The sequence below is a fragment of the Cinclus cinclus genome, chromosome 3, assembly GCF_963662255.1.
Source record: "Cinclus cinclus chromosome 3, bCinCin1.1, whole genome shotgun sequence".
NCBI lineage: Eukaryota > Metazoa > Chordata > Aves > Passeriformes > Cinclidae > Cinclus > Cinclus cinclus.
Genome location: NC_085048.1, coordinates 116,858,283 through 116,884,687, shown reverse-complemented (window position 1 = coordinate 116,884,687; position 26,405 = coordinate 116,858,283). Strand labels below are relative to the sequence as shown.

The following is a 26,405-nucleotide window of genomic DNA, read 5'->3' as shown; positions in this document are numbered from 1 at the left end:
GGTGCACAGTGTACAGACTGAGAGCCAGAGTGACAACTGAGCTGTGCAGAGAATGGCAAACCAGAGGTGAAATTAGGGAGCTGCTAATTGAAAGGAGGCTTTCCTCATGGTGGATCCCTTAGATCACGGCCACTATAACTGTCTCAGAGAGATGGATATTTTAAGGCCTGGATTTTACTTAGGCCTGACCTATGCTTCTGTTTGGTGCTTTGCTGAAGCTGGGAGTTGTGATTAGTATTGGTTGAAGCCTCAAGCAAGCCCAAATGCTGCATTCTGGGGTCTCTGGCCAAAATTCTGGTCTGGAGACTGAGCTGGATACTCGTAGTGTCCTGGGATATTCAGACACGACCATGGGGTATAGAGGGAGTGTCGCTTAGTCCAGGAGATCCTGCTGTGCTGTCAGTCCCAGCACAGGGGCCTCTGGCTGATGCTGGCTATCTGCTGGCTTTCCTGGGGCTCTGCACAGGAAAGCAGTGGCTTTCCACACAGGAATCTGTCTGAAAGGTCTACTGTGGCAGAGTGATTCAGTGTGCCAGGAGGGGGGTGTGGGTCCAGGACTCCTGCTGTGCTGGGAGGTGGCACCTCTGGCATCCTGTTCAACCTGTTTGGCTGATTGTCTGAATCATGGAGGTGTCAAAAGTGCCACCAGGAACCCACCACCCTCCAAACCATATGAAGTCCTGCATGTGTCTCCCAGGAAGGGTACAGGGGCTCTGCAATGGCTTCTTGCTGACAGCCACAGGTGGATCTGCAGCCTAATTTAATGTAGAGATGAATACAAGTAAGGCACTGTCACACTCCTGTTAATCTGTGATGCTTCACTGATAGTATGACCAGTGAGAATGAGCAAGCGGGTGGCCAGATACTTGGAATTACCTGAGCTGAGAAAAATAATCAGCTGCAAAGTTTAAAGGCAAAGCTTGTGACCTGATACCTGAGGTAGAGCGCTTTTCATTTTTGTATAATTCTGAATGCAGAAGACATGGATTTGCTGCAAACTATGGCCAGCCTGATTGCCTGAAAATGCGTCCCAGACCTCCCCAAGTTCACTGCTTCCTGTAATGGTGGCCAACAGTTGGTAATTTCTCTTGCTTTGGCATGAGATCCTGCTGTGTTATCACAGGGCTGATTTGAAATTGTCTTGAGGGTTTGTAGAACAGTAGTGTCAGGAGCACAGTCCTATCTGGATGGGACCCCAGCAGGCTTCAGGAGGCCCCTCCTCAGCTCCGAGGGCAGCTCCTACAAAGCAGGAGCAGCATGTGAGGAGGTTCTACTGCAGGTCTGGCTGCAGCTGGCCCAGAAGGCTGACACAGTCAGCAGCAGCTTTGTCAGGTGACACAGACCAGAAAGCCACATCCCAGCATCTGCTAGGCTCGGGTAAGAGCTTCCCTAATCTCACCTCTGTGCAGTCCACATCAAAGAGAGGCAACGTGAGGTCTGACCCAGATTCTCTGCTTCTGGATGCCTTTTGACAGTGGTGGATTCACTGCTGGCACATCTCTGTTGACCTCCACAGACTCTGAAGGCTAATCTCTTGCAGGCATTGTCTTTAAACTTTTGACACCCTTGCCCAAGCATTCCTGCCTCTCCTCATCAGCAAATTAGGTTATTAGCTCCTAAAAATCTAGACTTTCTATGCCAGTGGGTAGCAGAGAAACAAGATTAGGGAGATTGCTTCCAAAGCCTAGCATTTCCCAGCAGTGTTAGTAGCTGATCAGTGCTCAACAGTGTCAAGCAAAGAACTGGCCATGAGATGAGGAAAAGCCCCAAAACAATTTGGAGTGAAGAAGATCCCTGAAGAACATGGATGTGATTGCATGCTTTCCCTGGAAGTTTAGCAGCCAAAAGACTCAGGAGTGCGCACACCTCTGGACTCCTGCAGCGGGAGCACAGACATCCTTGCTGAGGGACCAGAAGCCCTGTTCTGCCACATGTGCTTTGTCTCAGGACCAGAGCAGGCTGGAAAACAGCCAGCTGGGTAGCCTCTGGTGATGGCTATCTCCTGAGTGGGAGAAGAGCTTCCATGCTGCTGAGACCGGAGAATCATTTGGGAAGAGCAGGAGAGAAAAGGATCGGTTTTACAGAGGATAAATGGTGAAGTCCTAGGATGAGGTGTGGGGCATATTGCCACTGAAGTCCTGGGTGCCCTGAGCCAACTTCAGTGCTACAGGCAGCAGACACCAGTATCTGATTTTAGGGGAATTTACCTCTGGTGGCTGATCTCCACATGTGTGCTAGGTGGAGGAGATGGTGTGTGCTGCATGGGACCACGGCTTCAGAGGTTGCAAACCTCAGAAATCAAGCTAGACCTGAGAAAGTCTTGAATTTTCTGCTCTCCAGCCCATCCAAAAGGGAGGTAAGCATTCTGATTAGTAAATGTTATATGTAGGATTTTGCAGGGTGAAAGTTTACCTGTGAGAAACAAGGTATCTATTATGTGTAAGTTTACCTCTAGGAGTGATCTATGGCATGCAGGGGAGCAGGCTTACTGTGTCTTTTGTTGAGTCATCAGGGGATGCTCTCATTCAAACCTTGACTTCAGAGCTCTTCTTTTCAGCTCAGGGAAACCGGGTTCAGTCCCCACTTGAATGGTCAAGGACAGCTAAGAGGCACTTGTCTGGGGTTTGAATTTCAGGTACTCACTTCAAAAGGAGGAAACGTCACTACGCTGACAATCAGTGGTTCTACAGCTGCCTCCTTACGCTCAGCTCACACAGGAGCAGCTCGCTGCTGGGTTACAGTATGACACTGTTGCTGATTCAAAACTCAAATTTGATCATGCTTTTATCCAAGCTGATTGCTTCCCTGATTTCTTTTCTGCCTTGATGATCTGTAGTTTAAGTTAAGGTTTATCTGGAGTCCTTGGTGGCAGCAGGGCACTGCTCAGGCCTTCAGGAGCTCGGTAGTTCTGCCTCAGGACATGGTTCTGACCAGCAGGCTGAGCACTGCCATTGCCCTCCGTGCTCATGAGCTCCTTTCACCCTCGGTGTGCGTGGTGTCCTTACGTGCGTGGCTTCCCTGTATCACGTGGACTAAATGGTTCAGAAACTGCAGCTTGGGTGGCTTGGGCCTTAAAGATATCTGAGGTTTAACTGCCCCACAGTTGTTGCATCAGGGAGACCCACTCAGATGTCTGTGGAATGTGAGCAGCCTGTATAGGTGCCAGGCATGAGCACATTCCCTTCAATCCGATCTGGAATCGGCGCCCTTGTGATTCCCACAGGATCTTGGTCTATCAGTTCTGTGCACTAGGTCCCTGCTAGAAAGCTGCATTTAAGCATCTGGATCTTACTATGCTTATTCAGGTGTCTGAGGAAAATTCCTTGGTAAAATATTACCCTGCACCTTCAAGATAATTGTAGAACATCAAAGAACAGGAGGAGGACTACCTTGACTCCTTGTAGCTGGGGCACCTTGCTTTCACAGATGTGCTGTGCTGAATGGTGACACCCCTTAAGCCAGGGACAGAGGTTATGAGACAGAGCCTCTTCCTGTGGAAACTGTCCTTTGCTTCAGAAAGGTGGCTTCTGTGTGCAGAGCTGAAGTTTACAGCTGTAAAATCCCTACTGGCATCCATGCTGAGGCGAGTGCAGAGGACCTTAAGCAGTATCCTGAAAACTGAGTGGAATAATGTCAAATTGTTCTATGAATTCTCTTGAAAAATTTACTCAATCAGAATGAAGAGGCACACTGTAAAATGTGAGGATCTCTGAATAGAATTATGAACCCAACTCCATGTTCATACATTTGGAAATTTCCATCAGGAAGCATCTCCATTCATCTAGGTCTGTGTGCCGTGCAATATATTGTCAGCTGGTAGAAATCTGGTTTGACCCAAGGGCTTTAAAAGGCTGCTTTTTTGCTTCAGGTAGGAGTTTCTAAGATTGGTTGCATAAAGAGACTTGACACTAGGCATAAATTACACCTTTTTTTTTTTTTTTTAAGGAAGCCATGCTACTAAGAGGCTGTAGAACATTTTTAGGTAAAGTGGTATCTCTTTTACAGCAGTTATTTCATCAGCAGTTTTGGAAAATTCCAATATTGTAAGAATGAATATGAAGAGAAGATGGGGAGATTATTTTTGCTAACACTGAAACAGAACTGAAAATGAAGTTACGGTTCACGTGACTGAATTCGTGCGCAAGCATGACTGGAGGGTATGGTCAGAAATTTCATGTACATGTTCAGATGCAAGTCTGTAAATGAACCATCTCCCATCTTCCTCCTTCAGCTTTACATCTTTGGAGGATGTGACCCGGAGTGTTTGAAATGCACTCCAGAAATGGGAAATGCAGATTTGAGGAGAAGATTCTACTGAGGGGACCTCATAGAACTGCAAAAGATGTTGCCTCCACATAACTGCTTTTAATCTTTCCTTTTGAATACTATTAAGGAACTTAAAGATTAACTCATTCACTGGTATTTTCTTCTAAGGTCTGAATTGCAGGCTCACGCAGCCTGCAGTGAAAATTCTTCCTCGTTTCTGTGGCTTTGGAAGGTGTCAATTGACACGAACTGCTCAGCGATCCCTTTTCATTCTCCATTGCATATGAGTTCCTGGGTTTTGTTCGCGACACTTTGCTGGAGTGTTGACTTGAGTGTTTGTCCTAAAACCTGTGTAGATGCACACAGAGCTGTAGTAATGCTCATCAGTGTGGCCGTGCTGGTAGAGCCTGAGCTTCTCCCTTGCTGTAAAGCAGCAGCCCTCAGAGACTCCTGGGGACACGCAGCCCGACATGGGGAGCAGCTGAGTCCACAGGTACTTCAGGTGCACCTGTTCCTGTCTCCCTTGCAGCTCTTCCCCCAGCAGCCACAGAAAGTGTTTCCTCTCCCAGGCCTCTTCCTGAGTGTGGGGACAACTCCCACGGAGTGACAGGCAGAACCTGGGCGCGCACTGCTGGCGTGGCAGCCGTGCTGGCCAGAGCTTGGCTGACAGCTTCTCTTTGCCTGTTTCCCCAGGTTGTTGCGTTGTCATCGTGGAGTCTCCTGAGAGATTCAGTCTACTACACGCTGTCTGTGGTTGCACTCATCGTGGTAAGTTTTTAAAGGTTCTTAATGTCTACTGCCACCTGTAAAGGGAGCCTTCCATGGCATCACAGTCTTGTAGCTGAGGTCCCAGCTCGAGCACTCACGGGGATTTCTGCTTGTGGAAAACTAGTTGTAGTCTCTCTCTGGTAGTGCTGGGCAGCTTGGCCCGAGGGCAGGAGATGTAGGAGTGTCCAGAGAGCCCCGAGGGATGGCTGGGGCAGGGCATGGTAGCCCAGTGTAGACATAGGATGCAGAGTTAAACCCATGTTCTGAGCCCCAGGCAGCCCTGCAGTGGCCGGGTCAGTGCTCTCCTGGCAGTGACCTTCATGACTGCCTAAAAAACGTCACTAGCCTGTAAGGAGGTAGCACTTGTGCCCAGAGGAGAGTGATCCTGAACAGCTACTACAAAGTGTTCAGGATGGTTTTTCCACACATAACAGGGGCAGGCTCAGTGCATGCTGACAGCAAGTCCTCAAACAAAGACTACACTGTCAGCAGTTCATAGTGCTGTGCCTATTCCGGTTTTCATCGAGCTCAGAAAATGTTCCAGGTCTCTCAGAATTGGGCTATTCAATGAAAATTGTTGGCACGAGTGTTACATAAAGACACTGCTGTCAGTTTAGCATTACCTTTGCAACCAATACCAGACAATGCCAGGAAATGTAAAAATTGAAGTTTCGGGTAGCAGTTGTATTTCTTTTCCCCCAGCCTAGCCTAGTACCCTAGATTCCCTAAGACAGGAAGCATGATTTTGTGAGGTTAACTTCCATATGTCAGCGAGAAGGGGACTTAGAGTCAGAAGAGGGTCACTTGCATTTCTGCAGTCTGGGTTACTTTGGTTTGTGGGTTTCAACACGGGTTTTGGTTTGTTTCCTCCTGCACAAGCCCGTGTTTCCAGACACACTCCATAGCTGCAAAGGCCTCTATCTGCCTCATCCCAAACAGGGGATCTTTCTCAGCCTGTTTGTACTTTTATTCCGCATACTGCAAGGCCAGCCATTTTGTACCTGGTGAAAAATAACTTTTCTACGTAATTATTAGCAATGAGCTGCAAAACAAAAGCTTTTTGTTCTGACACCTTGACAGTTACCTTATACCAAAAAAAGTGTTGCTAAACAACAAACAGAGCTACACATATTAATTGTAGAGAGTTCTATTGCACAAGCCTGAAGACATCCATCCAGCAGGCATTCTCTTAGGTCGCTCCACAGGAAGCACAGATGTGGGCATCTGCCTGGCATCTGGCCTCCTGGTGCTTGGATTGGACATTTCATTTATTGCATGGAGGCAAGTTGAAAACCTGTTGACTCTGTCATCAATTTTAAATTCTTTAAGCAAGGCGGGGTTTTTTGTGGCTTATTCATCCCTGTGGTTGTCAGCTGCATCAGGATGTGGAGAATTCTTTGTTTTGTGTCTAGTGTACCCTTGAAATTCCTATCTACATGTTCGGTGCCATGAGAAAGTTGTGTGGCTTGCAGAACAGACATCTCTGTTACTCCTAAAACTTCTGTCCTATATTTTATTTCTGTATAAATTGTCCTTGATAATTGCAGAACTGCAGAAGTCCTTTTCGTTTGGGAGTGTACCCCACAATACCAGGATACAGTTATTCTTTCCCTGAGCTGTGAGTTAGCTTCTCTCCAGCTATATGCCCACTCTTCTGCTTATCTTATCAGTGGTGGAGTTCGGGCAGCCAGGGTAGCAGGATAATGCAGCTCCAGGCATGAGTTGAGGTTTGAAGGCATTGACAGTATTTTTATTCCCCTTCTGCAGCCCTACTTGGCTAATCTGGTTTGGGAGAGGTGGAGCTCATCCCAGGTCTTTCGCTGTTGCTCTGTAACAATTATTGCGAATGACTTAAACACCTATTAGGGAAAAGCTGAGAAGGGCGGGAGGAAGGGAAAACATTTTGAGTGTTTAAGGTTTAGCTTCCTGCTCGTTGAGGTACCAATACTTTCGTATGCAATACTGCTCCCCAGTTGATAGCACATGAGAATTTCTCCTTTCAGAGTCAAACACTGCTTCAGTTAAAGAAGTTTCTCCTTCCCTTCACTCACCCATGAACCCCTGGCTTCCCAGTGTCTCTTAATTTTTCCTGTCCTTTTAAGACAGAATCAAATTGAGGTGGCAGGACACCGTTCCTCAAATTCTGATCTGCAGGACATCGTTCCTCAAATTCTGATCTGCAGTCCCCCATGGCTCAGGTGGTAGATGCAAAGCACAGTGTAACCTGCATGTGGTTCCCCCTTCATCAGGTTCATCTGTTCCATTTAGAAGACACTTTGGTGCTTTGTATGCCGGAATAAATTTTTCATATGAGGGCATTGAGACTTCTCTGCTGCTGGAATAGAGTCATCAATCTTGAAGAATTATATTGTTTGTAGAAATTTGTTCTCATGGTGTTTTAAACAACTGCCTGTGGTGCTGTGTTAGAAGTTTAGCTCCACTGGTGTCTTTACTAATCACAAATACACCTGAGAGGAAATAAATATATTCCTTTCAATGCTGAGATACAGCAACTTTAAAAAGCTTGATCCTGTGCTGGGTAAATCAATATGACTTTGTTTCCATTTGAACTAGAAAAGGAAGTACAGTGCTGTTGTAAGAAATAGAGCAGTATAGACTCACCTGTTTGCTCCTCCAGGTCATTTGATGAGAAAGAGTGAACCCTAAACCACAGAGGTTAGAAGTGGATAAAACACATTTATTGTACTTAATTCATCTTTATTCAGCCCTGTAATTTTTTTTTAACTTTATAATGATATTACAATGCTACCTTGTCTTCTTGTAGAGTTTGGCAAAACTTACTCCTTATTCTCTTGAAAGGAGAAAGATGTCTTTATCTTAACTTGAAGGGACATGGTCAGAGTCATTAGTGGCAAAATTGAGATGTGTGCTGTTTTTAGTCACAGAAGTCAATGCACACGCTTTCACATCCCATTACTCCAAAACATTGTAACCTAAAACGGGCCTTGTCAGATTAGATCGCGGTGACTGGGAACCATAATGTACGACGTTTTGTGGTCGTGTTTTCTTCCAGTAACCAGTGTAACTCTTGCATCCTGCTGGCTGTCACACAGCTATTTATGCTGTTTATGGCTCCGTGACCAATGGGAAGTGTTCACTGTGCTATCGGGGCCCCGTTCCTTTTCCCTCCTGTTTCCCAGGGGTGCAGCCATGGATCTGTAATCCCGGGTGCGGGCAAGCATTTCCCAGATGGTGCTTTGGAAAGCTGAATGGAGCTCGGCTGGTGGCTGAGGCTGTGAGGGCGGGCTGCGTGCCGCCCCAGCTCCAGCCTCCTGCCGAGGCGGCAGCACCGCGGGCCCGCTGCAGCCGGGGAGAGCTGGGGGGCACGGGAGAGCGGCAGGGCTGGGGGGCACGGGAGAGCGGCAGGGCTGGGGGGCACGGGAGAGCGGCAGGGCTGGGAAGCACCACAAGGGCAAGGGCCTGGTCACGGAGCACGGCAGCCACCTGTTGGTGTGAGCCTTCGGCCTCTGCCAGGGCAGGCCCACCCCTCACTGCTGGCCATGGGGCTGCTGCTTCCTTCACAACCCTCATCATCGCACTGGTTCTCCCTTGATTCCCCTCGCCATGGCGCTGCTCCTCTCCCTCACGCCCCTCGCCATGGCGCTGCTCCTCTCCCTCACGCCCCTCGCCATGGCGCTGCTCCTCTCCCTCACGCCCCTCGCCATGGCGCTGCTCCTCTCCCTCACGGAGAAGGTGCACTCCTTGCCCAAGGAGGCCATGCAGCATGTTGGGGAAGCTGCAGTGCCTGTCCATCAGCAGGGGTGCCAAAGGGGCTGTCACAGTAGCCACAGTCAGCTGGGATGGTGGTCATGCCAGGCTGGTGGGGACAACACCCTGGGCCCAGCAGGACGCGGCAGCAGGCGCAGAGCTTGCTGTGGATCTGCGGGCAGGGCGGAAGCCATGTTCGATGAGAAGCAGGGTGAGGCACGGCGCTGCAGCCCCGTCTCTGGCTCACTCCGGCTTTCCCTCTAACTGCTGCACAAGGATCCAGTGGCACTGGGGAAGGAGTACCTGCTTGCCTTGACTAGGTGAGAGAAACTAAGGGTTGAGAAGTACAAAGGCCGGGCAGGAGGGCAGTGCCAAAATACACCCGACCTTAATGCCGTTGCCATGAGCCCTGGCTTGCTTTACTCTGTCCCGTCTCAGGTGGTGAACTGTTTTCAACTGTGGCTTTGTGTCTAACATGCTATTTTTAAATCTTTTCTCCACAGTTTATTTACGATGAAAGAGTTTCCTGGTAAGTGAATCCATTTTCTTTTCTTTTACTCTGGTTATACCAAAAAAGCTGCCATTATCAGTGTTCATGAGGAGAGAAAGAGAAAGCTAAGAAGTTCTGCAGGGCAGCTCTTTCCTGCTGTGTGAGAAACATCAGCACAAGACAGGCTAAATGAACTAATTTTTTGAGCTGGAGAAGAAAGCCCAGGAGAGTGTTGCTCAGACTGTTCCTGGTACAGAGGCAGCAGTTGCTGCCCTCTGCATGCCCTGCAGCAGCCTGGGGACAACTGTGTGCTCAGCAGAGCTGTGGGTGTGCCAGAAGCAGCCACGCAAGCAGTCATAAATAAGTGTATTCTTGGATTTTCATAATTTCGTAAATGGCCAGTTTAAGGAAATAATTTTAAAAAGAAATCCCTATTAATGTGTTAAAGTGCAGTGCAGTAGGTATGGTAGTCTCGGAGGGCTACAGATACTTTTCAGTCACTTTGGTTTGGTTTGTTTCCAGCACATCCCAGAGGTGATGTGGTGACATCTGGAGGTGACAGCGTTGGCTTTGGTGTCACTTCCAGCTGGTGTCATTTGGATTACAAGCACTAGGGAGCGTCAGGCTGCTTGGTCGCTGCTTGGTCTGGTGTTTTCCCTGACTGGCTCTTGCCCATTTCAGAGGCAGGTTTCAAACACCCATTTTTGGCAATGGCCTGGTTTTCTTTGTTGAATTTTTTGTGTGTGTTTTTTTTTTTAACTGAAATTCACTCGAGGGCCAGTTGTATTTAACTGTGCTCTTAAAAAAAAAAAGGCATAACAGAGAAGCTGTGTGTAAAATCTTCAGAAGCAGGGGATTAGACTTTGATATAGTTAGTGCAATATCTCAAAATTTCTCCTTGCGGAGAAAATGTTCCATGAGTTTAGCATACAGTAGTAGTTTGACAGTGGATGATTTCCACAAGGACTAGCAGTTTGCCAGGGGGACCTAAGCAGAATACAGCATTTTGGACAGTGAAAAAGATTTCCTAGAAACAAGCTCTAAAAGTCATATTGTAATTTGTTTTCATGCAAATTTCATTATTCCATCAGTTTGACACAGAAACAGCAGAGGGAAAAAAACCTGTCAGTATCTAATCCGCAGTTTGAACCGCTGCCTGCTGCGTTCTCAGTGCTCATTCAGCAGCTCATTCAGCAGCTCAAGCAGCAGAGCAGCTGCCCCTTGCTCAAGTTGCCTCAGCACGATCGGCTTTGCAAAGCCCAGCATTACACCCCTGCAAGGCAGAGCACAGTGGCTGCTCCACATCCCATGGTTATTGTCCTCACGCAAGTGTTGGAGGTCTTTGGATGTGTGATTTGCTCTGTGAGCTCCTGGGCTTTGTCAGTTGTTCTTCGCTGACAGGTCAGTTTGGCCAAGTAAAGTCACAGAAGAAAATGAAGGAGGCGTCATGCATGCATGTGTGAGCCATTTCTATATGCGTCCCTTTCTTGTAGGGGAGTGTTAAGGCAGCCCAGGAGGGTCAAGCCTTCCTGCACGTTTGTGGCAGATGGGGAATGGCTAAACAGGGGCTGCTGATGCCATGCCCTGCTCTGATGTGTTTGTGTCCTTCTTGTTTCAGGTGGGAGTCCTTAGTGTTAGTGCTGATGTACGTCATCTACATCTTTATAATGAAGTAAGTCAAACGTGCCCTCAGCTTATCTAAATTCTAAGGCTACCTGCTCCCATTGCCTCACCTAGCCCTTAAAACAAGACCAAGAAGCAGCCTCGAGTTCTGCCAGGGGAGGTTTGGCTTGGCTATTAGGGAAAATTTCATTGCTAAAAGGGTTGTCAGGCACAGGAACAGACTGCCTAGGCCAATGAGGTTTAAAAGATGTGTAAATATGGTGCTCAGGGACATGGCTTAGCAATGGGCTTGGCAGTGCTGCATTGACATTGGACTTGCAGATTGTGAAGGTCTTTTCCAACCTAAACTATCCTGTGAATCTGTGTTAACTGACCAAGGCTAATGCAGCGAAGCTGTGGCAGAGCAGAGACCTGCATGCATCCTCAAGTCCCACCAAAACAGTCTTTTCTGACTTCACTTTAGCATCCCTACTCAGAAATAAATGGGAGTGAGATTCCAGTCTACTTTTCATGGGTGTGAAGGTCTGCAGCAGTTCTTGCTTGCTTGGAGACCTGTGGTAAAACTACAGCACAGCTGGCAGTGATTTTTCTGAGTATCTGGCCTCTGTGACTTCTTTCATACAAGTTCTTGCTAGCAAAATTGGTCTGTTCTGCTGTTTGGTTCCCCTCCTCCTGTCTTGTTTTCAAAACCCAGTGGAAAGGAAGCCCAGATTCAAACTGGAACATTCAACAAAACCTACCAGCTGCCAAATGCACCAGTGGTCTTGTCTCCACAAGTAAGACTAGAGATTTGTTTTGAAATGATGAAAAGAGTAAATATTGTGAGAGCAATTCTCATTGAGAACAGCAAAACACTCAGACTGGCTGAAGGAAACACAAGTCAGAATTCATCTAATAATTAGAAATTTTGACATGGAGTATAGCTTCACTCTTGGAACAATTAACTGACCAATAAGACGATTGTAATGCATACGATTTTTTTTTTTCTAAAAACAATGTTGTAATGAGAAGAGGCTCTTCAGTCCTAATTGGATATAGCTTTAAAGGCTGTCACCCTAGTTAGGGACCTCTGCCAGGTGTTCATAGGGGGTCTACCCTTTTCTTTGAGTATCATGGGGAGAGCCTTGGCTCATATTTGTGTCAGCTCCCAAATGCTCCAAGAAGCAAGGATTGTTCCCCACCTCTGCAAAGTTGAGGTGAATTGAGCATAAGGTGCTGTGTTTCTTTGTTGAGTCCTCCCAGTAAAATAATGCTGATACTCAGGTGTGATTGTGTGATTAAAAAAAATACTTGGATAATGACAAGCAAAGTTTACTCATGATGCAGAATATTCATTGCACCTAACACCTAAACATGCATGTCATTCAAGATCCATGGCTTCTATCTTTCACAGCCTTCTGGTTACAGAGAGACTGTGTGATGTACAATTTAGTTGGAGCTCTGGGATACTCCTTAAAACCAGAGTTTTCTTCCCTCCCTTTGCTGTATTGCACAGGTTACAAGGCTGGGAAAGGAAGACTGTCAAGAAGTAAAGGTATATCCTGAGTTTGTTTCATTTGTGCAGGTACAACTCAACCATACATCACTGCTTTGAGAGGAAGACAAAAAACTCTGCAAACATGGTGAATGGTTTAGCAAGTAACACGGAAATGGATGACAACAGCAACTGTGATGCCACAGTGGTGTTACTAAAGAAAGGTAACTGTTCCAGTAAGTCACCCTCTCTCTTGCATCATTCTGGCTGTTCTCTCCCTGCTCACACAGTGGGAACTGCTGCTGTCTTGTAAGCCATGAAATAGGAGGGGGCACGTGGCCCTTTTGGAACCCCTCTCCCAGATGGAGGGCACAATGTGGTGATCCCGGCCACCACAGGCTGTGCCACTGGAGGTGACTGAGGCCTCTTGTGGCTGATTTTTGCTACTGGACAAGTGCTTGGCTGTGAGGACTCCTTCAAGCCCGGGGGGCTGCTGATCTAGCCTGTTACAGCCATTTTAAGTCCTCCTGTGGGCACTGTCGCTCTGCACTGAAGTTGCCCATTTACAGCATCTCCAGTTAAACTTAATTCCACTCCAAAGGGGCATCAACTGAGCAAGGAAAAAGGCCCTACATAGACCAGTGTACACTCTAACCCCAGTTAAGTGATGGGAGAGCAGGGACTCTGTATGGGTCTGGGTACTGTGCTCTTATTGCACATGCTGGCTTTACCATGCTCAACTTCTACATCTAAGTGGTATTTAAGGGTGTTTCACTTCAGCTGAAATCTGTTCCAGTTTGACTTTAGTCGTGATCATGTATAAAAGCAGTTGTGTTTCTTCAGCTTAAAACAAATTCCTCCATCCCATAGCTCAGCAGCAGTAGTTCAATGTCTGCATTTGCAAGGATGTCCCAAACCATATTCACAATGGATTTATTTTGTCTTTAAAACAGTCAGCAAGCATGTGCAGATTCTGCTTGGGCTGCATATGTACCTGTCTTCAGGAATAACACCTCTCTTTTCCCTGAGGCACTGACATAGCATGTGAAGAAGCTCCATCTTGTCAAAATCATTCCTGGTCTCTGACCACAGATGGGCTGCCTCTTTTGTTTAGCTAGTCTATCCAAAAAGCCCCAACCAACCAAAACCAGGTCTCTTTTCCTGCAAACAGGGCTGGAGAGGCATAGTCTGTATACAGTAAGCAGTTAAACATGAAATGTAGTGGGGTTTATTTGCAGCAGCAAGCGCTTGGAGCCTGCCAGTTCTCAGTTACAGCTTTGTTGCAGAGGGATGGCTGTCAGCAGTGCTGTGCACTCTGATTTGGGGAAGCTGCATTTTTGGGGACGGCTCTCTGTCGCCTGGAGCTCTCCACAGCGGATCTCTGCTGGTAATTCTGTACCAGGAAAGCTGGACTGGGAAAACTCAGTGAGCACAAACTCAGACCTTGCACATCCAACTTCACCCAGTGGCCTCAGGGTTAGTTCTGATTGTGGGATTTGGTTTAAAGGTTCCCACAATTAGTTTTTGCATACTCTGCTGGTAACTTTTTGATTTGGACACTTGTGGTTACTCACACTGCCCAAGGAAGGAAGACGAAAGGATTGCTTCATCCTCTTGCAGATTGTTCTTGTATTTTCTTGGCACTGGGCCATGGGAGGCCCGGAAAGGCAAGTGATGCTGTTTTGTGTCCCAGCCAGTGGCACAGGGCCACCAACAGCACCTGTTGCAATGGGATGCCTGGGGGTTTCAGACACTGTTTGTCTTCTGAGGCCTTTTCTGAAGGTTTTCTGAACAGAGGACCAAAAAGCCTGAAACAGGAAGATTTCTGTGTTTGACAGTTCTTCCAAGTGCCATTCAGTAAGTGACAGTGTGGAAAAACTTGCAAGGAAAAGCTGACTGGTTGGTTTTTGTTGCTGGTTTGGTTTTTTTGGTTTGTGTTTTTTGTTTGTTTGTTTGTTGTTTTGTTGTCTGTTTGTTTGTTTGTTTTGTGTGTGTGTTTTTTTTGTTGTTTTTGTTTGTTTTGTGGTTTTTTTTGTTTTGTCTTGTTTTAATTAATATGGAGGAGTTCACGTATCTATCCTATTACATGGACGCCTCAGTAGGGAAAAAAAGTAACTTAAAGCCCGAAGAGACAGTCTTTTGTAAAACTAACAGTAATGGTTAAAAATGCGAGTGCCACAAAACATTTGCCAGTGGTTAACACTGGTTTTAATAAACCTGTGCAGAAGTGTGTTGGTTAAGGCCTCAGGTTTCCCTGCTGCCAAGTCCCAGTCCTGGCACAGAATTCACAGCCCAAGGTGCCATTCAGGTGCGGGAAGGATGAGCCCCAGAGGCAGTGGGCACTGGCACTGTGCCCCAGTCTGGTGGCAGTTCCCAGCTGTGAGGTACAAGCCCCAGGTGCAGGAGCCTTCTTTTCATTTGTGTTGGTACTTTGCAGGAACACAGTTAGCAGTGGATGAGGACGGTATCCTCACAGAAGTACAGGTTCCAACTGGAAGTATCTGCCTTGGTGGGATAGCTGCTGTTGAAGCACTGGTCTGCCTTGGTGGGTGATGAACTTTGATGAACTGTGCAGAGCGGATTTAGTTCTCTGCTAAGGAGCATGAGTGGTGATACCATGTTCACAATTTATTTAAAAACAGGAATATAAGGAGGCAGAAATTAAGGACAAATGAGGCCTATTTTGAATGGTGTAGCTGAAGGAATGATTCTTACAGAGGACTTCTGGAGCCCATGGGTTTATTCTTCTTAAAGCCATATAGAGCAGAGGGAGAGACTGCTGGAAGAAGGCCTCAATTTGTTTTTGTTCCTTGGCTGCAGGAAATTTCCACCGTAAAGCCTCAGTGATCATGGTTGATGAGCTGCTCTCTGCCTATCCACACCAGCTTTCATTTTCCGAGGCTGGGCTCCGGATCATGATAACCAGCCATTTCCCTCCCAAAACACGTCTCTCCATGGCCAGCCGCATGTTAATCAATGAGGTGTGTCTTTTATCTCCCCCACTTGCCCTTCTTCTGAATTTGCCTTTTCCTGTAGCAGTGCTTGGCTTGAAATACAGCTCTGGTGTTTGTTCTGGATCCCTGGTAGCGCTCTCACAGATTTTATCGTTCTGACAGTGACTTCACTGAATCATCCCTTGCTCTCTGTCCCCCTGGAGATTTTAGCAGAGGTTGTTGTACCCTTACGTTACATGCAGCTGTTGCTCAAAGGAGGTGGCCCCTGCATAGATCTGTTTAATAATATGGTACTATCCCGAGACTGCATTTAGCCTGTCACTGGTCTTGGATTACTCCTGGAGTCAATTCCACAGCCACTGGACTTTCTCTTGTGAAAGTTGTACACGTGAGATTTATCTAGTGGTCTGCAAGCAAGCATCATCTTGTACCTGTGGAAAATTATTCCTTTTGCTCTTAAAGATAACTTTTTAAAGAATTCTGCGCATCTCTCTTTCTCTGTTCCTCCCTTTTGCTTACAAAAACTCGAATTTTAAAAAGTCTTACCTTTCAGCAAGGCTTTGCTGTTATTTACAGAGACAGAGGCTGATCAACAGCAGGACTTACACCAACGGTGAGTCAGAAGTAGCAATCAAAATACCCATCAAGCACGTGGTGGAGAACGGAACGGGTCCCAGCAACTCTGCGGAGCGCGGCGCAAATGGCACACGGCGGGACGAGGACGTGGCCGAGGCCGACAACGAGAATGAGGATAATGAGAACAACGAGAACGATGAGGAGGAGGAGGAAGATGATGATGATGATGACGATGACCATGAAGGGCCATACACACCTTTTGACCTTCCCAGTAAGGAGCTCGTGTATTTGTGTGGTGTTTGTTTGGATATGCTGGAAAACATTGTAGACATAGAAGCGTCTCTGAGAGCTTCCATCAACTTTCACTTTGCAGTGAGGCTCCTGGTGACATGTAAAAGAAATGGGGAGCTGGGATGCAGCAGGGACCTCTCAGGGTGCAGGCTCCTGGGCTTGGGCACACCTCTGCTGCAGCTCCTGTGTTTGCCCTGTGCTGCTGTTGCAGTCACAGGGGAGACGCAGCAACGTCCACAGGGTGGGTTCTGCCCCCAGACATGGCTCACCCTCTGGAGAGATGGATCTCTGCTCGCTGTGGAGGAAGCTGAGGGTGGCTGGGCTGCTGGCAAGGAGTGAAGGTCAGATGTGTTCATGGCTAGGACATACCTTTGCTGGGAGGTGAGGTGGGCTCTTACCTGGGTTAAACAGTGCAGTGCTAATGTGGACAGGGCACTGGTGATGCTGATATGAGGCAGAGACATAAAGTGGTCCTGGGTGCCACTGCTTTCCTGCTGTGCACTGGGCAGTGCCACAGTGCTTCTCACTCTGTATGGAGGTCCTAGAAGAAGCAGCTGCATGACTTGTGAGGACCCACATGTGCCTCAGGCTGCTGAGCACTGCACCTGCAGGATGGAGATCTCCTTGTAGCCTAGTGCCTCTCCCTGTCCTGCCTTTGAGTCACAGTTTCCACTGCTGGCAATATCTGCTGTGTTGCAGAGCAGCTGGAATACTGTAGGGACTGGTCCTCCCTTTACAGGCAAGATACAATTTTGGGAACTCCTGTTCAGGTCTCACTCAAAGAGCTTTTCTGTAGTTTGAGTGAGGAATAGACCTGAGCCTTGAAGAGAGCAGTTTAGATGTCCTGTGGTCTTTCATAATATGTGAAAGGCTGGCATGGGCCTCTGGAGATGCCTGGTTTCAACCCCTGATAGAGCAGGTGCTCCAAGCCTGTGTCCTGTTGAGTTTCGATTATCTGTAAGGATGGACATCCCACAGACTTTTGGGTACCTCTTCCAATGTTTGACCACCCCCACAGGAGGAAAAAAAGAGAAAATGCACAACTTAATGTAGCATCTATTCTGAATTTCCCTTATTAGAAGTTGAGCCCATTGGCTTTTGTAATTCTCTTGTGCAAGGAATTTTGTAATTCCCTTGTGAAGGGCCTGCCTCCATCTTTTCTGTACCCTTCCATTAGGCGATTGAAGGTCAATGAGATCTCTTTCTTGGACTTCTGTGGTTTCTGTAAGAACTTGACAGGGGAGGAGGGGGAGCATGTATAGTCTGACCTATTTCTTAAACTCTCAGTGAGGCTCTTCATACTCCTTTGCCTGTCTCTGCCTTCCTGCCATCACATTGTAATCTTTTGAGCAAGGAGTGGCATGTTGGCATAACAGGTTGTGTTGCTGGCACCTTGCTTGCACATGCTAACAAAATAATAGCATTCTGAAATACAGCAGACTTGTGATTGTTTCCCTTTGTTTTGTTGTTTGGCAGCTGGCAAGATAGAAATGTTGAAGTGGGTCTTCACATGGCCCTTGAGTTTTGTCCTGTACTTCACAGTGCCCAACTGTAACAAACCCCACTTGGAAAAATGGTTCATGGTCACCTTTGCTTCTTCTACCCTGTGGATTGCAGCTTTTTCTTACATGATGGTGTGGATGGTATGTACCAACTAACCCAGAAACCACTGCCTGGGAGAAGCAACAGGAGGGGGTTTGTCAGTCTAGAGAAATGCATAGGAAGTTCTACACACCTGAATTTTCAGGTGAAAAACCTTAGGTTTGCTCCTATTTCTACTGGACCTGTCCACACTCAGAGAAGAAAGGTAGAGGCCAGTAGCCGTGGCCTTTGAACTTGATTTAGGGCTGGCATTTCATCCAGATTCTTTACCTTGGGCAACACGTACAGCTGCAGCAGTGGAACGTCTCCCAGTCCTGCAGGGTAGTGTGAGGAGTGCTGAGTGACACTCTGGCCACAATAACTTTTCATTCTCTTGGAGCAAGCAAGCTCAAGAGATGTGGAGTTGTGAATGGTAACACTTTGAACTCAGCGTGAACAAATAGCATGACATTCAGTCACATTACTGCAGAAGCAGAACCATAGGGTGGTTTTGCATCTGCTTAGCTAGTATTTGTGTATAATAATCTTTACAAACTTCATCCCAAATCAGGAGACAGTTGCCCAGGTTAGTGAGCAACCATATAGTCTCTTTTCTAGCTTAGTGTCAGGAAAACTGTGAATGAAGTGTATACAACAACTAACCTGAGAGGATTCATGGCAGGCGAGTGCTATCCCCTGCCAGGTCATAAATATACCAAAAAAGCTTGTCACTGCCTCTTTTTAAAGGAAGTGTGAGTTTGCACTGAGAGATAGCCTCTGTCTCACAGCATCTTGCAGATTTGGGCCAAGTTCGTCTTGGTTCTTAATTCTTGTGAGCAGCTTGACAGTTTATTTCCTCTCCTTAGGTGACAATCATCGGGTACACACTTGGAATTCCAGATGTGATCATGGGCATCACTTTCTTGGCAGCAGGAACCAGCGTGCCAGACTGCATGGCAAGCCTTATTGTGGCCAGGCAAGGTGGGTCATTGCAGGGATGGAATCCTGCTGTGGAAGTGTGTCCTGACATCCTCTTCCTCTTCAGGTAGCACAAATACTTCTTCAATAGGAGAATATACAGAGCTCTTTTCAAGACCCTGGAATTTAAAACAAGAACAAAGAAGGAAAGAAATTGGGCTGCTATTGCAAAGCAATTAACAGGTTCTCAAATGCAGAGTGGAACAACTTCAAGCCTTCCGAAATAATCACAGTAATTTCCTTTATCTGAGTATCAGTGGTATAGAACAATTTAATGGCATAAGAGTCTTTCAGGTCACCTTCCAGTTTGTCTTCACAGTCATAAGGACTGGAAGATAGTACTGTTTTTAGGGAAAGCAGCTCCCCCATACTTGTGGCCCCAGCAACAGGTGTGTTAAGAGGAAAAGCAAGTAGCCAGTACTGCTTTGGGGAGCAAAACCAGTGGCTCCTCACTGAAATAAGCAGCTGCTGAACAGACAACTCAGACCTTTTGCAATCAGTCCAGTACAGAAGTTCATGTGTAATAATAACAGTAAAGCATCAAAAGCCCCCCTGAACATGGCACCAGAGGGATGGCAGGTCACAGCCAGCACAGCGGGTCCCCTCAGCAGCACAGGATTAGTGAAGGGGAATTCCCAGATGCTCCTGGAAGGTGGATTAAGCCCCTTTAAGCCTGCTGGTCTTGTATCATGGAGGGGTGAAGGGAGGGAGGGGCGTCTTCCATAAATCTTGGCCTTAATCGGTAGAAATTGCCTGGGTTAGCTCAGATTAAAGCTGCAAGACTTTTCTGAGACATGTCTGAGTGTATGTGGTTTCCATTCCTGCAGGTATGGGGGATATGGCTGTGTCCAACTCCATCGGGAGCAATGTTTTTGATATTTTAATTGGCCTAGGCCTACCATGGGCTTTGCAGACCCTAGCAGTGAATTATGGATCATACGTAAGTCCTACATTTGTTCACATGACTGTTACTTATTTATTTATTTATTATTTATTTTTAATAAGATGGATCAATCTAGGGGAAAGTAAGTTCAAAATTACGTGGATTGTATTTGAAAAAACAATTATTTTCTCTGTGACGATATGGTAGAAGTAGAAATTTCCCATCCTTTTGAGAACACGTATTTCCATTTCTTCCTTCAAGACAGAAGTCTGTGCTGAAATAAGCTATCTTACTTGAGCACACTGGATTTTCATACTCTTGAATATATTCCAAGTAAGAATAACCATGTTTTTAATAAGGCAGAGGGGATAAATATGGAGGTGAAATATAAAATATAGATGAGATCTGTAGAGCTTTTGCTAAAAAATGTTCTGTCTTTATTGAACTGTTAACACACTGGAAATTGAAGGAAACTGTTAAATATAATTGGATGTTTCAGAGCATGACCATCAGCAGGAAACTGCAGCGCTTTCCTGTTTAAGAAAAAACTACCCAGCACCAATGAACTTATCCTTTACTTCCCAAGTGAAAAAAGAGCCAACCCCTGCCCCAGAGTTGCATCAGGGTTCCTTCTGAGAAAGAAAATCAGGAGATGCCAGAGTTCTAGAGAGAAGTCGCTGTGGCTGTTGCTGTTAGACCACTCAGACAGCAATGTCTCAGATAGAGGGAAGACTGTTTACAGTCACTGAGGGAATGCAGTGTTAAAAGGCAGGAGAATGACAGAACTGTTGAGCTTGGCAAGTACCTCCAGAGGTTGTCTAGTCTCCAGCCCTCCACTCAAAGCTGGGTCAGCTGGAGCAGAATGCTTAGGACCTTGTCCTGTTGGGTCTTGAGTACCTCCAAGGATGGACTCTGCCTGCTTTGTTGTTTAACCAGTCTCACAGTCAGAAGCATTCTTAGATTGTAATAGGATTTCTGTATTTAAAATTGTGTGGTTCCTCTCTTATCCTTTCAATGGATATCACTCAGAAGAGTCTGGCTGCACCTTCTGTCATCTCCCATCAGGTATTTATGCACATGGCTGGGATCCCTCCGAATCTTCTCTTCTGTAGGCTGAGCCAGTCACAGCTCCTTCAGCCTCTCTGTATGTCAGATGCTGCCATCCCTTAAATCATCCTTGTGGTCCTTCACTGGACTTGCTCCAAGAAGTCTATATCTTCCTTGTATTGAGGAGCCCAGAAGTGGACTAAGCATTCCAGATGTGAGTAGAGAAGGATCATCTTCCTCTCCCTGCTGGCAGCACTTCTCCTGATGTAGCCCAGGATGCAGCCCATGTTGTTGCTCCATGTCACAGAGGTGCATTGCTGACTTCAGCGTGGTGTCCACAAGGATCAACAGGTCTTTCTTAGCCAAGCTGCTTTCCAATTGGAAAGCCCCATGCTGTTATGTGGAGTTATTCCTTCCCAAGTGCAGGGCTTTTCATTTCCCTTTGTGGATGTTACTGAGTTTTCTGCCTGCACATTTTTCCAGCCTGTCCAGCTCCTTCTGCATGGCAGCACAGCCCTCCAGAGCATCAGTCACCTTCCCTGGTTTTGTATGGGCTGTGAACTTGCTGAGCCTGCTCTCTCCCCATCATCCAGTTCATTAAAAAAGACACTAAGCAGTCCTGACCCCTGGGGCAAGGCCCTAGTGACTGGCCCCCAGCTGGGCTTGGAGCACAGTGCTTCAGCTGCTTATCAGGCCATTCCACTGTCCACTTATCTAGGCTGCTCTTCCTCAGCTTTGTCCCCAAGGATGTTTGAGACAATGCCAGAAGCCTTGCTAAAGTCAACATCAATAATGTCTGTTGGGCTCCCCTCACCCAGCAAGTCCCCCTTGCCGAACAGGGCTGTCAGGAACAGGCACGGTCAACAGGATTTCCCCTCCATAAATCTACATGTCTTGTCCTTTGTGCCTTTAGAAGTGGTTCCCAAGATCATGTGCTCCATCATCTTCCCAGGGATCAAGGTCAGGCTGACCAGCCTATAGTTCTTCAGATCTTCCCCTCTTCTTTGAATATAGGAATGCCACAAGGAAGCAGTGCTTTATTCCTGTAGGAATAAAATCCCTTTCTTTAATGAGAAATTTATTTCTAGCTCATCCATATTTTTGAGAAAAAGGATGAAAACAAGTGGCTGAAAAGAAGCAGCCAGCTTTTCTGGAGGTGTAGCAGTATCACTACTGTTTTGCACACCCAAAATGTCCATTTTTACAGTGTGATCACGTGGTTGGAAAGCACAGTCTTGGCAACAGCCCCACAATTAGCAAAAGAGAGCTTCCTCTGTTTTCACTCACTGTTCCTGGATTTTTCTCCAAATCCTTGGGTAATCGGACTTTAAAACTAAGCAAGCCTCCTTTTACAACTCTGTTATTAGTAATTAATTTTTGAAGTATTCTTACATTGCCAGCAAAGGCTGGCATTAGCTGGGTCAGGTGTACCTTGGTGATGGTGCCTAGAGTTCCAAGGTGCTGGTTGTTATTCTGGGAGTGTGGCCACCGTCCCTGGCCCCCAGGTCAGAGGGGGCAGCCGACTTGGAGCTCCAGTTGCTGAGGTCTGCCAGGCTGAGCTTTGGGCTGCTTGCATGAGCAGGCCCTGCTAACTGCACTGGGACTCGTGGGACAGCCTGGCTGTCCACTGAACACCATTGTGAGTCAGCGGTTCTAGGTGATTTCTGAGCTGATAGTACAGGATTTAGTACTGCTCCTTTGGTGTTTGGCAAGACCCAAATGTGTCTCTGTAGTATCTGCTCCAACAGGGGAGCTCCTGCAAGCAGTCTTGATGCCCCTGACTTGCATGCAGAGGCAGAGAGAGATGTGTAGAAGACAAAAAGGGCTTGCTTGATCATGGTTACTTTGGCGTGGTGGTCCAAAACTGTGATTGCCTCCCTAGAATGTTCAGTGTTAAGTGGACTGTGACAAAGTTAGCTCCTGTTGAAGTAAACACATTTTAATAAACAAGCTGTAATAACTTCTGTGGAAACTGTGTCTTTAAAGGTGAACTTTAATGCAGAAGAGCTCCTAGAAGCTCTGTCCAGCCTTCCTTTTATGGGACTCTAAACACGCAGAGCTTTCTCCAGAGTGTGATATATCTCAAAAATCATACTAATATCTCTAATATCACATCTCATATATTGGTAAAATCTGTACATATTTATATTGTTCCAGGCTGCCTGCCTCACAATCTCCTGTGAACAGGTTTGGCTCCCTGTTTTTCCTGATGTGAGGAGTTCTGCCATGTTACTGTGCAGAAAAAGATGATCTGCTCCTTCCTGATGCTGTATGTGCTCATGTGTGGGCAGCCTGGTGCCCTGTGATCATGGCATTCAGCTCTTTCTCAGCCATTTGGTGAAGTGGTTTCACGTGGAATCAGGATTTGTTGTTTAAACAAGCTCATTCCATGGGATAGTGTCTGAGGAGGGGGGGGGGGAAAGGCAGCTTTGTGATCTAACAGGATGAGTCAGGAAAAGAGCAAGATGGGGACCTGTCAGAGAGACAAGTGGGCTTGCTGGAGTCACAGTGGGTGGGATGGCAGAACTGGAAATAAACTGTGCATCTCTGGAGACACATCCTGGTGCTGGGCTGTTAAATCACATTTTGAGTGCTTCTCTTCTGACTGCCCCTTCCCCAGCCCCATAGTGGATGCTTCAGCTTACTGTTTATTTTACTCTTCCTTCCTTCCTTGTTACAAGAAGGAAAAGGAAAACCATCTTACAATTCTCAGGCTGCATCTTGGAAGCATCTGTCACCTGGTTTAGAAAGGGAGGTTTTTCTTCTGTGTTCCTACTTTTAATGAAACATTTTCCCCTAGGATGTGGTTGTGCTGTAAGTGCCTCATCCTTTGCCATCAGCTCAGCTGTCAGTCCAGAATTCCTGGCTTGGACCAAGGCACCTACCCTTTCCCCATCAAAAGGCAGATCTATTCAGGAATAAACTTTCCACATCAGATCCCTTCTGCTTTTACAATGCCAAGTCTTTAACCCAACCATATATTTATTATTTTAAGGGTGCTTGTTTCTGAACTCTCAGTGGTCTGCTTTCCTCTGTGCTTCCCACTGGAGCTTACATCTCCACTGTTCACTTGGCCACCCTCCTGCAGGAGCTCTGGCCTTCTGTTATGTACACAGCTAATCTGTGTACAGGCCAGCAGGGCTTGTGGAGGAAAAGCATCATCCCTCTGGACCTGGAGAGTCCTTTGGCAGAGTTCACTTTCTTCTCTCATGCAGCATCGAGTCCTGGACATGTTGCTGACTCTCTAGTCCAGTAAGCATCCTGCCCCAGTGCACCTGGCATATGCAGAGTGGAAGGATGTTTGCTCCCCATCTTCAATCCAGTTGCTTCCCTCTGTAATATTTTTTGCATGTAAATCAGATATCATCCAGCAGTGTTTTAGAGAGCAGGAATTTTAGCCTAAGGATAAAGAACCAGGTTCATTTGATCACATCAGCATTTGGGAGTATAATCATGCCAGCCCAATTTGCTCCTCTGCCTGATAACTTCAGCCAGTTTTGGCAAAATTTGACAGTACATTAGAAGTCTGAGAGATCTGACATTCCTTCCACGCAAACAAGCTGCTTGAGACAGCAGGAATAATCCCAGTGCAATGGTATTTGGGCACTAGAGGATCCAGAGGGAAGCAAATGCTTGCAAAGCACACATGGAGATGGGTAGCATCACTGCTTTGCTCCTTGCTGATTTTCACTGGTTTAATTCCAAGGCCCCAGAGTGAATGGTAGGTTAGAACAAAGCTGGCTCCCTGGCTTCGTGGCAGAGAGATTGTTGGGATGATTGTACTGTAGTAGAGCAGAAGTATCCCTGCCAAACCTCCTAGTGCTACAAGATTCTCTCCTGCCATAGCTCTGGCATTTCCTGCCTGATACCCTGAGAGCCACATGCAGCACTCCAGGTATGTACCCTCTGCAAAGTGAATTTCGTAATATAGAGCAAAATAGGGACATTTTCTTAGGAGTCTAAAAAGAGGTTCAAGAAGGAAATTCCATTTAAACAGGCAGGAATGCATGAGTGTTTGAAGTTCCAGTTTGCTGAGACCGCTGTCTCATGGCAAGACTTTGGGACCACAGGATTTAGACTGAATTTCCACTGCCAGGCAGAGACACTGATGGAGAAGAATACCCAGAGATACAGAAAACCTGCAGCTTTTTCATCTGAGGGACTGGAAACAAAGCACAGCCCTTCTGAAATTCCTTACTGGGGTAATTTCTATCCTATTTAGGCCCTGAAGCAAAACCAGTGTGGGTTTTGGCAGTAGGTCCCTTAAGCAGCTGCCAGAAAATAACTTAAGAATAGAATAACTTTTATTTCCATTGTTTTTTCTCTGCTGTTTAGCTTCAGCCTTGATTGCCACAGCAGTATGGGAATGGCTGGAGCTGGTGGCAGCCTCTCTGCATTTGCTGCACAAGCAGCAGGGAGGTGGCTCCCCTCAAACTCTGACAGAGGAGGTTGTGAACATGCAAACCTTCTTTGTATGATCAGCCAGAACAGCATTCTTCTGCCTTGCTTCAGCCTCTACACACAAGCCCTCAAAGGGGAGTTTGGGAATATTGATTTTTCTTCCTTGTAGTATGAGGGAGTGCTTCTTCTGCAGACAGTTTTCTCTTGGGGAAGAGGCATTTCCTGTTCTTAAATGAACAGGGGACTGGGCTTTTTCTTATACAATTAAGACGACTCCAGCTGAGACTTTTTCTGGTCTTTGCCAAAACCTGACATTACCTCCTCCCTTACTGTGAGTTTTGAATGTTTTGCTGCCCTTGTTTTCCCTGATCTTGCACATTTTCACGTATCCCAAGGAAATGTATTCCATTGCCTTTTGCAGGAAATGCCACTCGTCTCATTAGGGGGCTGCTTGACTGATTTCTGCCTTAATTCAACAGATCAAGGACACATTTTTCTTAAGCTTTTGTTTCAAATTTCAGAATCTTCTGGGCTTCTTTGCTCATAGTTAAAAGTCATGATACGAAATGGGGTAGGCTGGTGATTACCAGAGGAGTGGATTCAGTTAAATCTTCATTTCCAGAGCTGTAGACTGCTGGGAAATTTGTGAAACAGCAGTGGGTAGTCCAAAGTTAAATTCAGGAAAAGAAAGGGTTTGTCAGGCAGCTCATTTGGCTGAACTAGATATACATCACAGCTGGAATTTCTGGAAGAAAAAGTACAAGTGTTTGAGTAAAAAAATGTTGCTGGTGAGGTCAAAGCACTGGAAAAGGTGTGAAGAATTCCAGATGCTTCTGCTGAGGCTCAGGAGCTGATGTGTGCATGGTACCTCCCTGCCATGGAGCAGGCAGAAAAGGGACAGAAAAGGACAGGAACCACATCTCCAAAGGGCTATAAAACACTTGAGAAGCAAATAGGAAACAACAGAAGAACAGCTGGAGCAAGTGGACATTGATGTAAGCCTGTTTCCAAAGCTCACTTGCCCTGGGATGACTGGGAGATGGATTCCATAGGTTGGTGCCTGGTGTAATTCCAAATGAACTGGAGTTGCAGTACTGTGGGGTTACCCTGTGCACACCAACATTCCTGTGAATTTGGCTTGCAGGGAGCACTGCAGGGCGTGGGCAGGGGCAGAGGTTGCCAGGCTCACCTCAGCAGCCTCTGGCACACGAGGAGAGTGGAAGGATCCTTCAGGTAAACAGGGAAGTACAGTGAGAGGAGCAAGGCGTACGTGAGCCATGGGGATTCTGCTTCATTTGGATTTCACTCTGTCAAAACCACTCAGCAGCACTGTACAAAAAACAC

The 26,405-nt window shown here is 46.7% G+C and overlaps 1 protein-coding gene across 1 annotated transcript in view; it reads left to right on the top strand.

Annotated features, from left to right (window-relative positions):
• The window catches only part of SLC24A3 (solute carrier family 24 member 3), a 42,926-nt gene that overhangs the window by 10,562 nt on the left and 5,959 nt on the right, over positions 1–26,405 (top strand). The window contains exons 4-12 of the mRNA XM_062490733.1: positions 4,960–5,034; positions 9,267–9,292; positions 10,872–10,925; positions 12,441–12,574; positions 15,171–15,331; positions 15,881–16,151; positions 17,648–17,814; positions 18,619–18,733; positions 19,558–19,670. Of these exons, the coding sequence (XP_062346717.1) occupies positions 4,960–5,034; positions 9,267–9,292; positions 10,872–10,925; positions 12,441–12,574; positions 15,171–15,331; positions 15,881–16,151; positions 17,648–17,814; positions 18,619–18,733; positions 19,558–19,670 (1,116 nt within the window). The remainder of the gene's footprint in view (positions 1–4,959; positions 5,035–9,266; positions 9,293–10,871; positions 10,926–12,440; positions 12,575–15,170; positions 15,332–15,880; positions 16,152–17,647; positions 17,815–18,618; positions 18,734–19,557; positions 19,671–26,405) is intronic.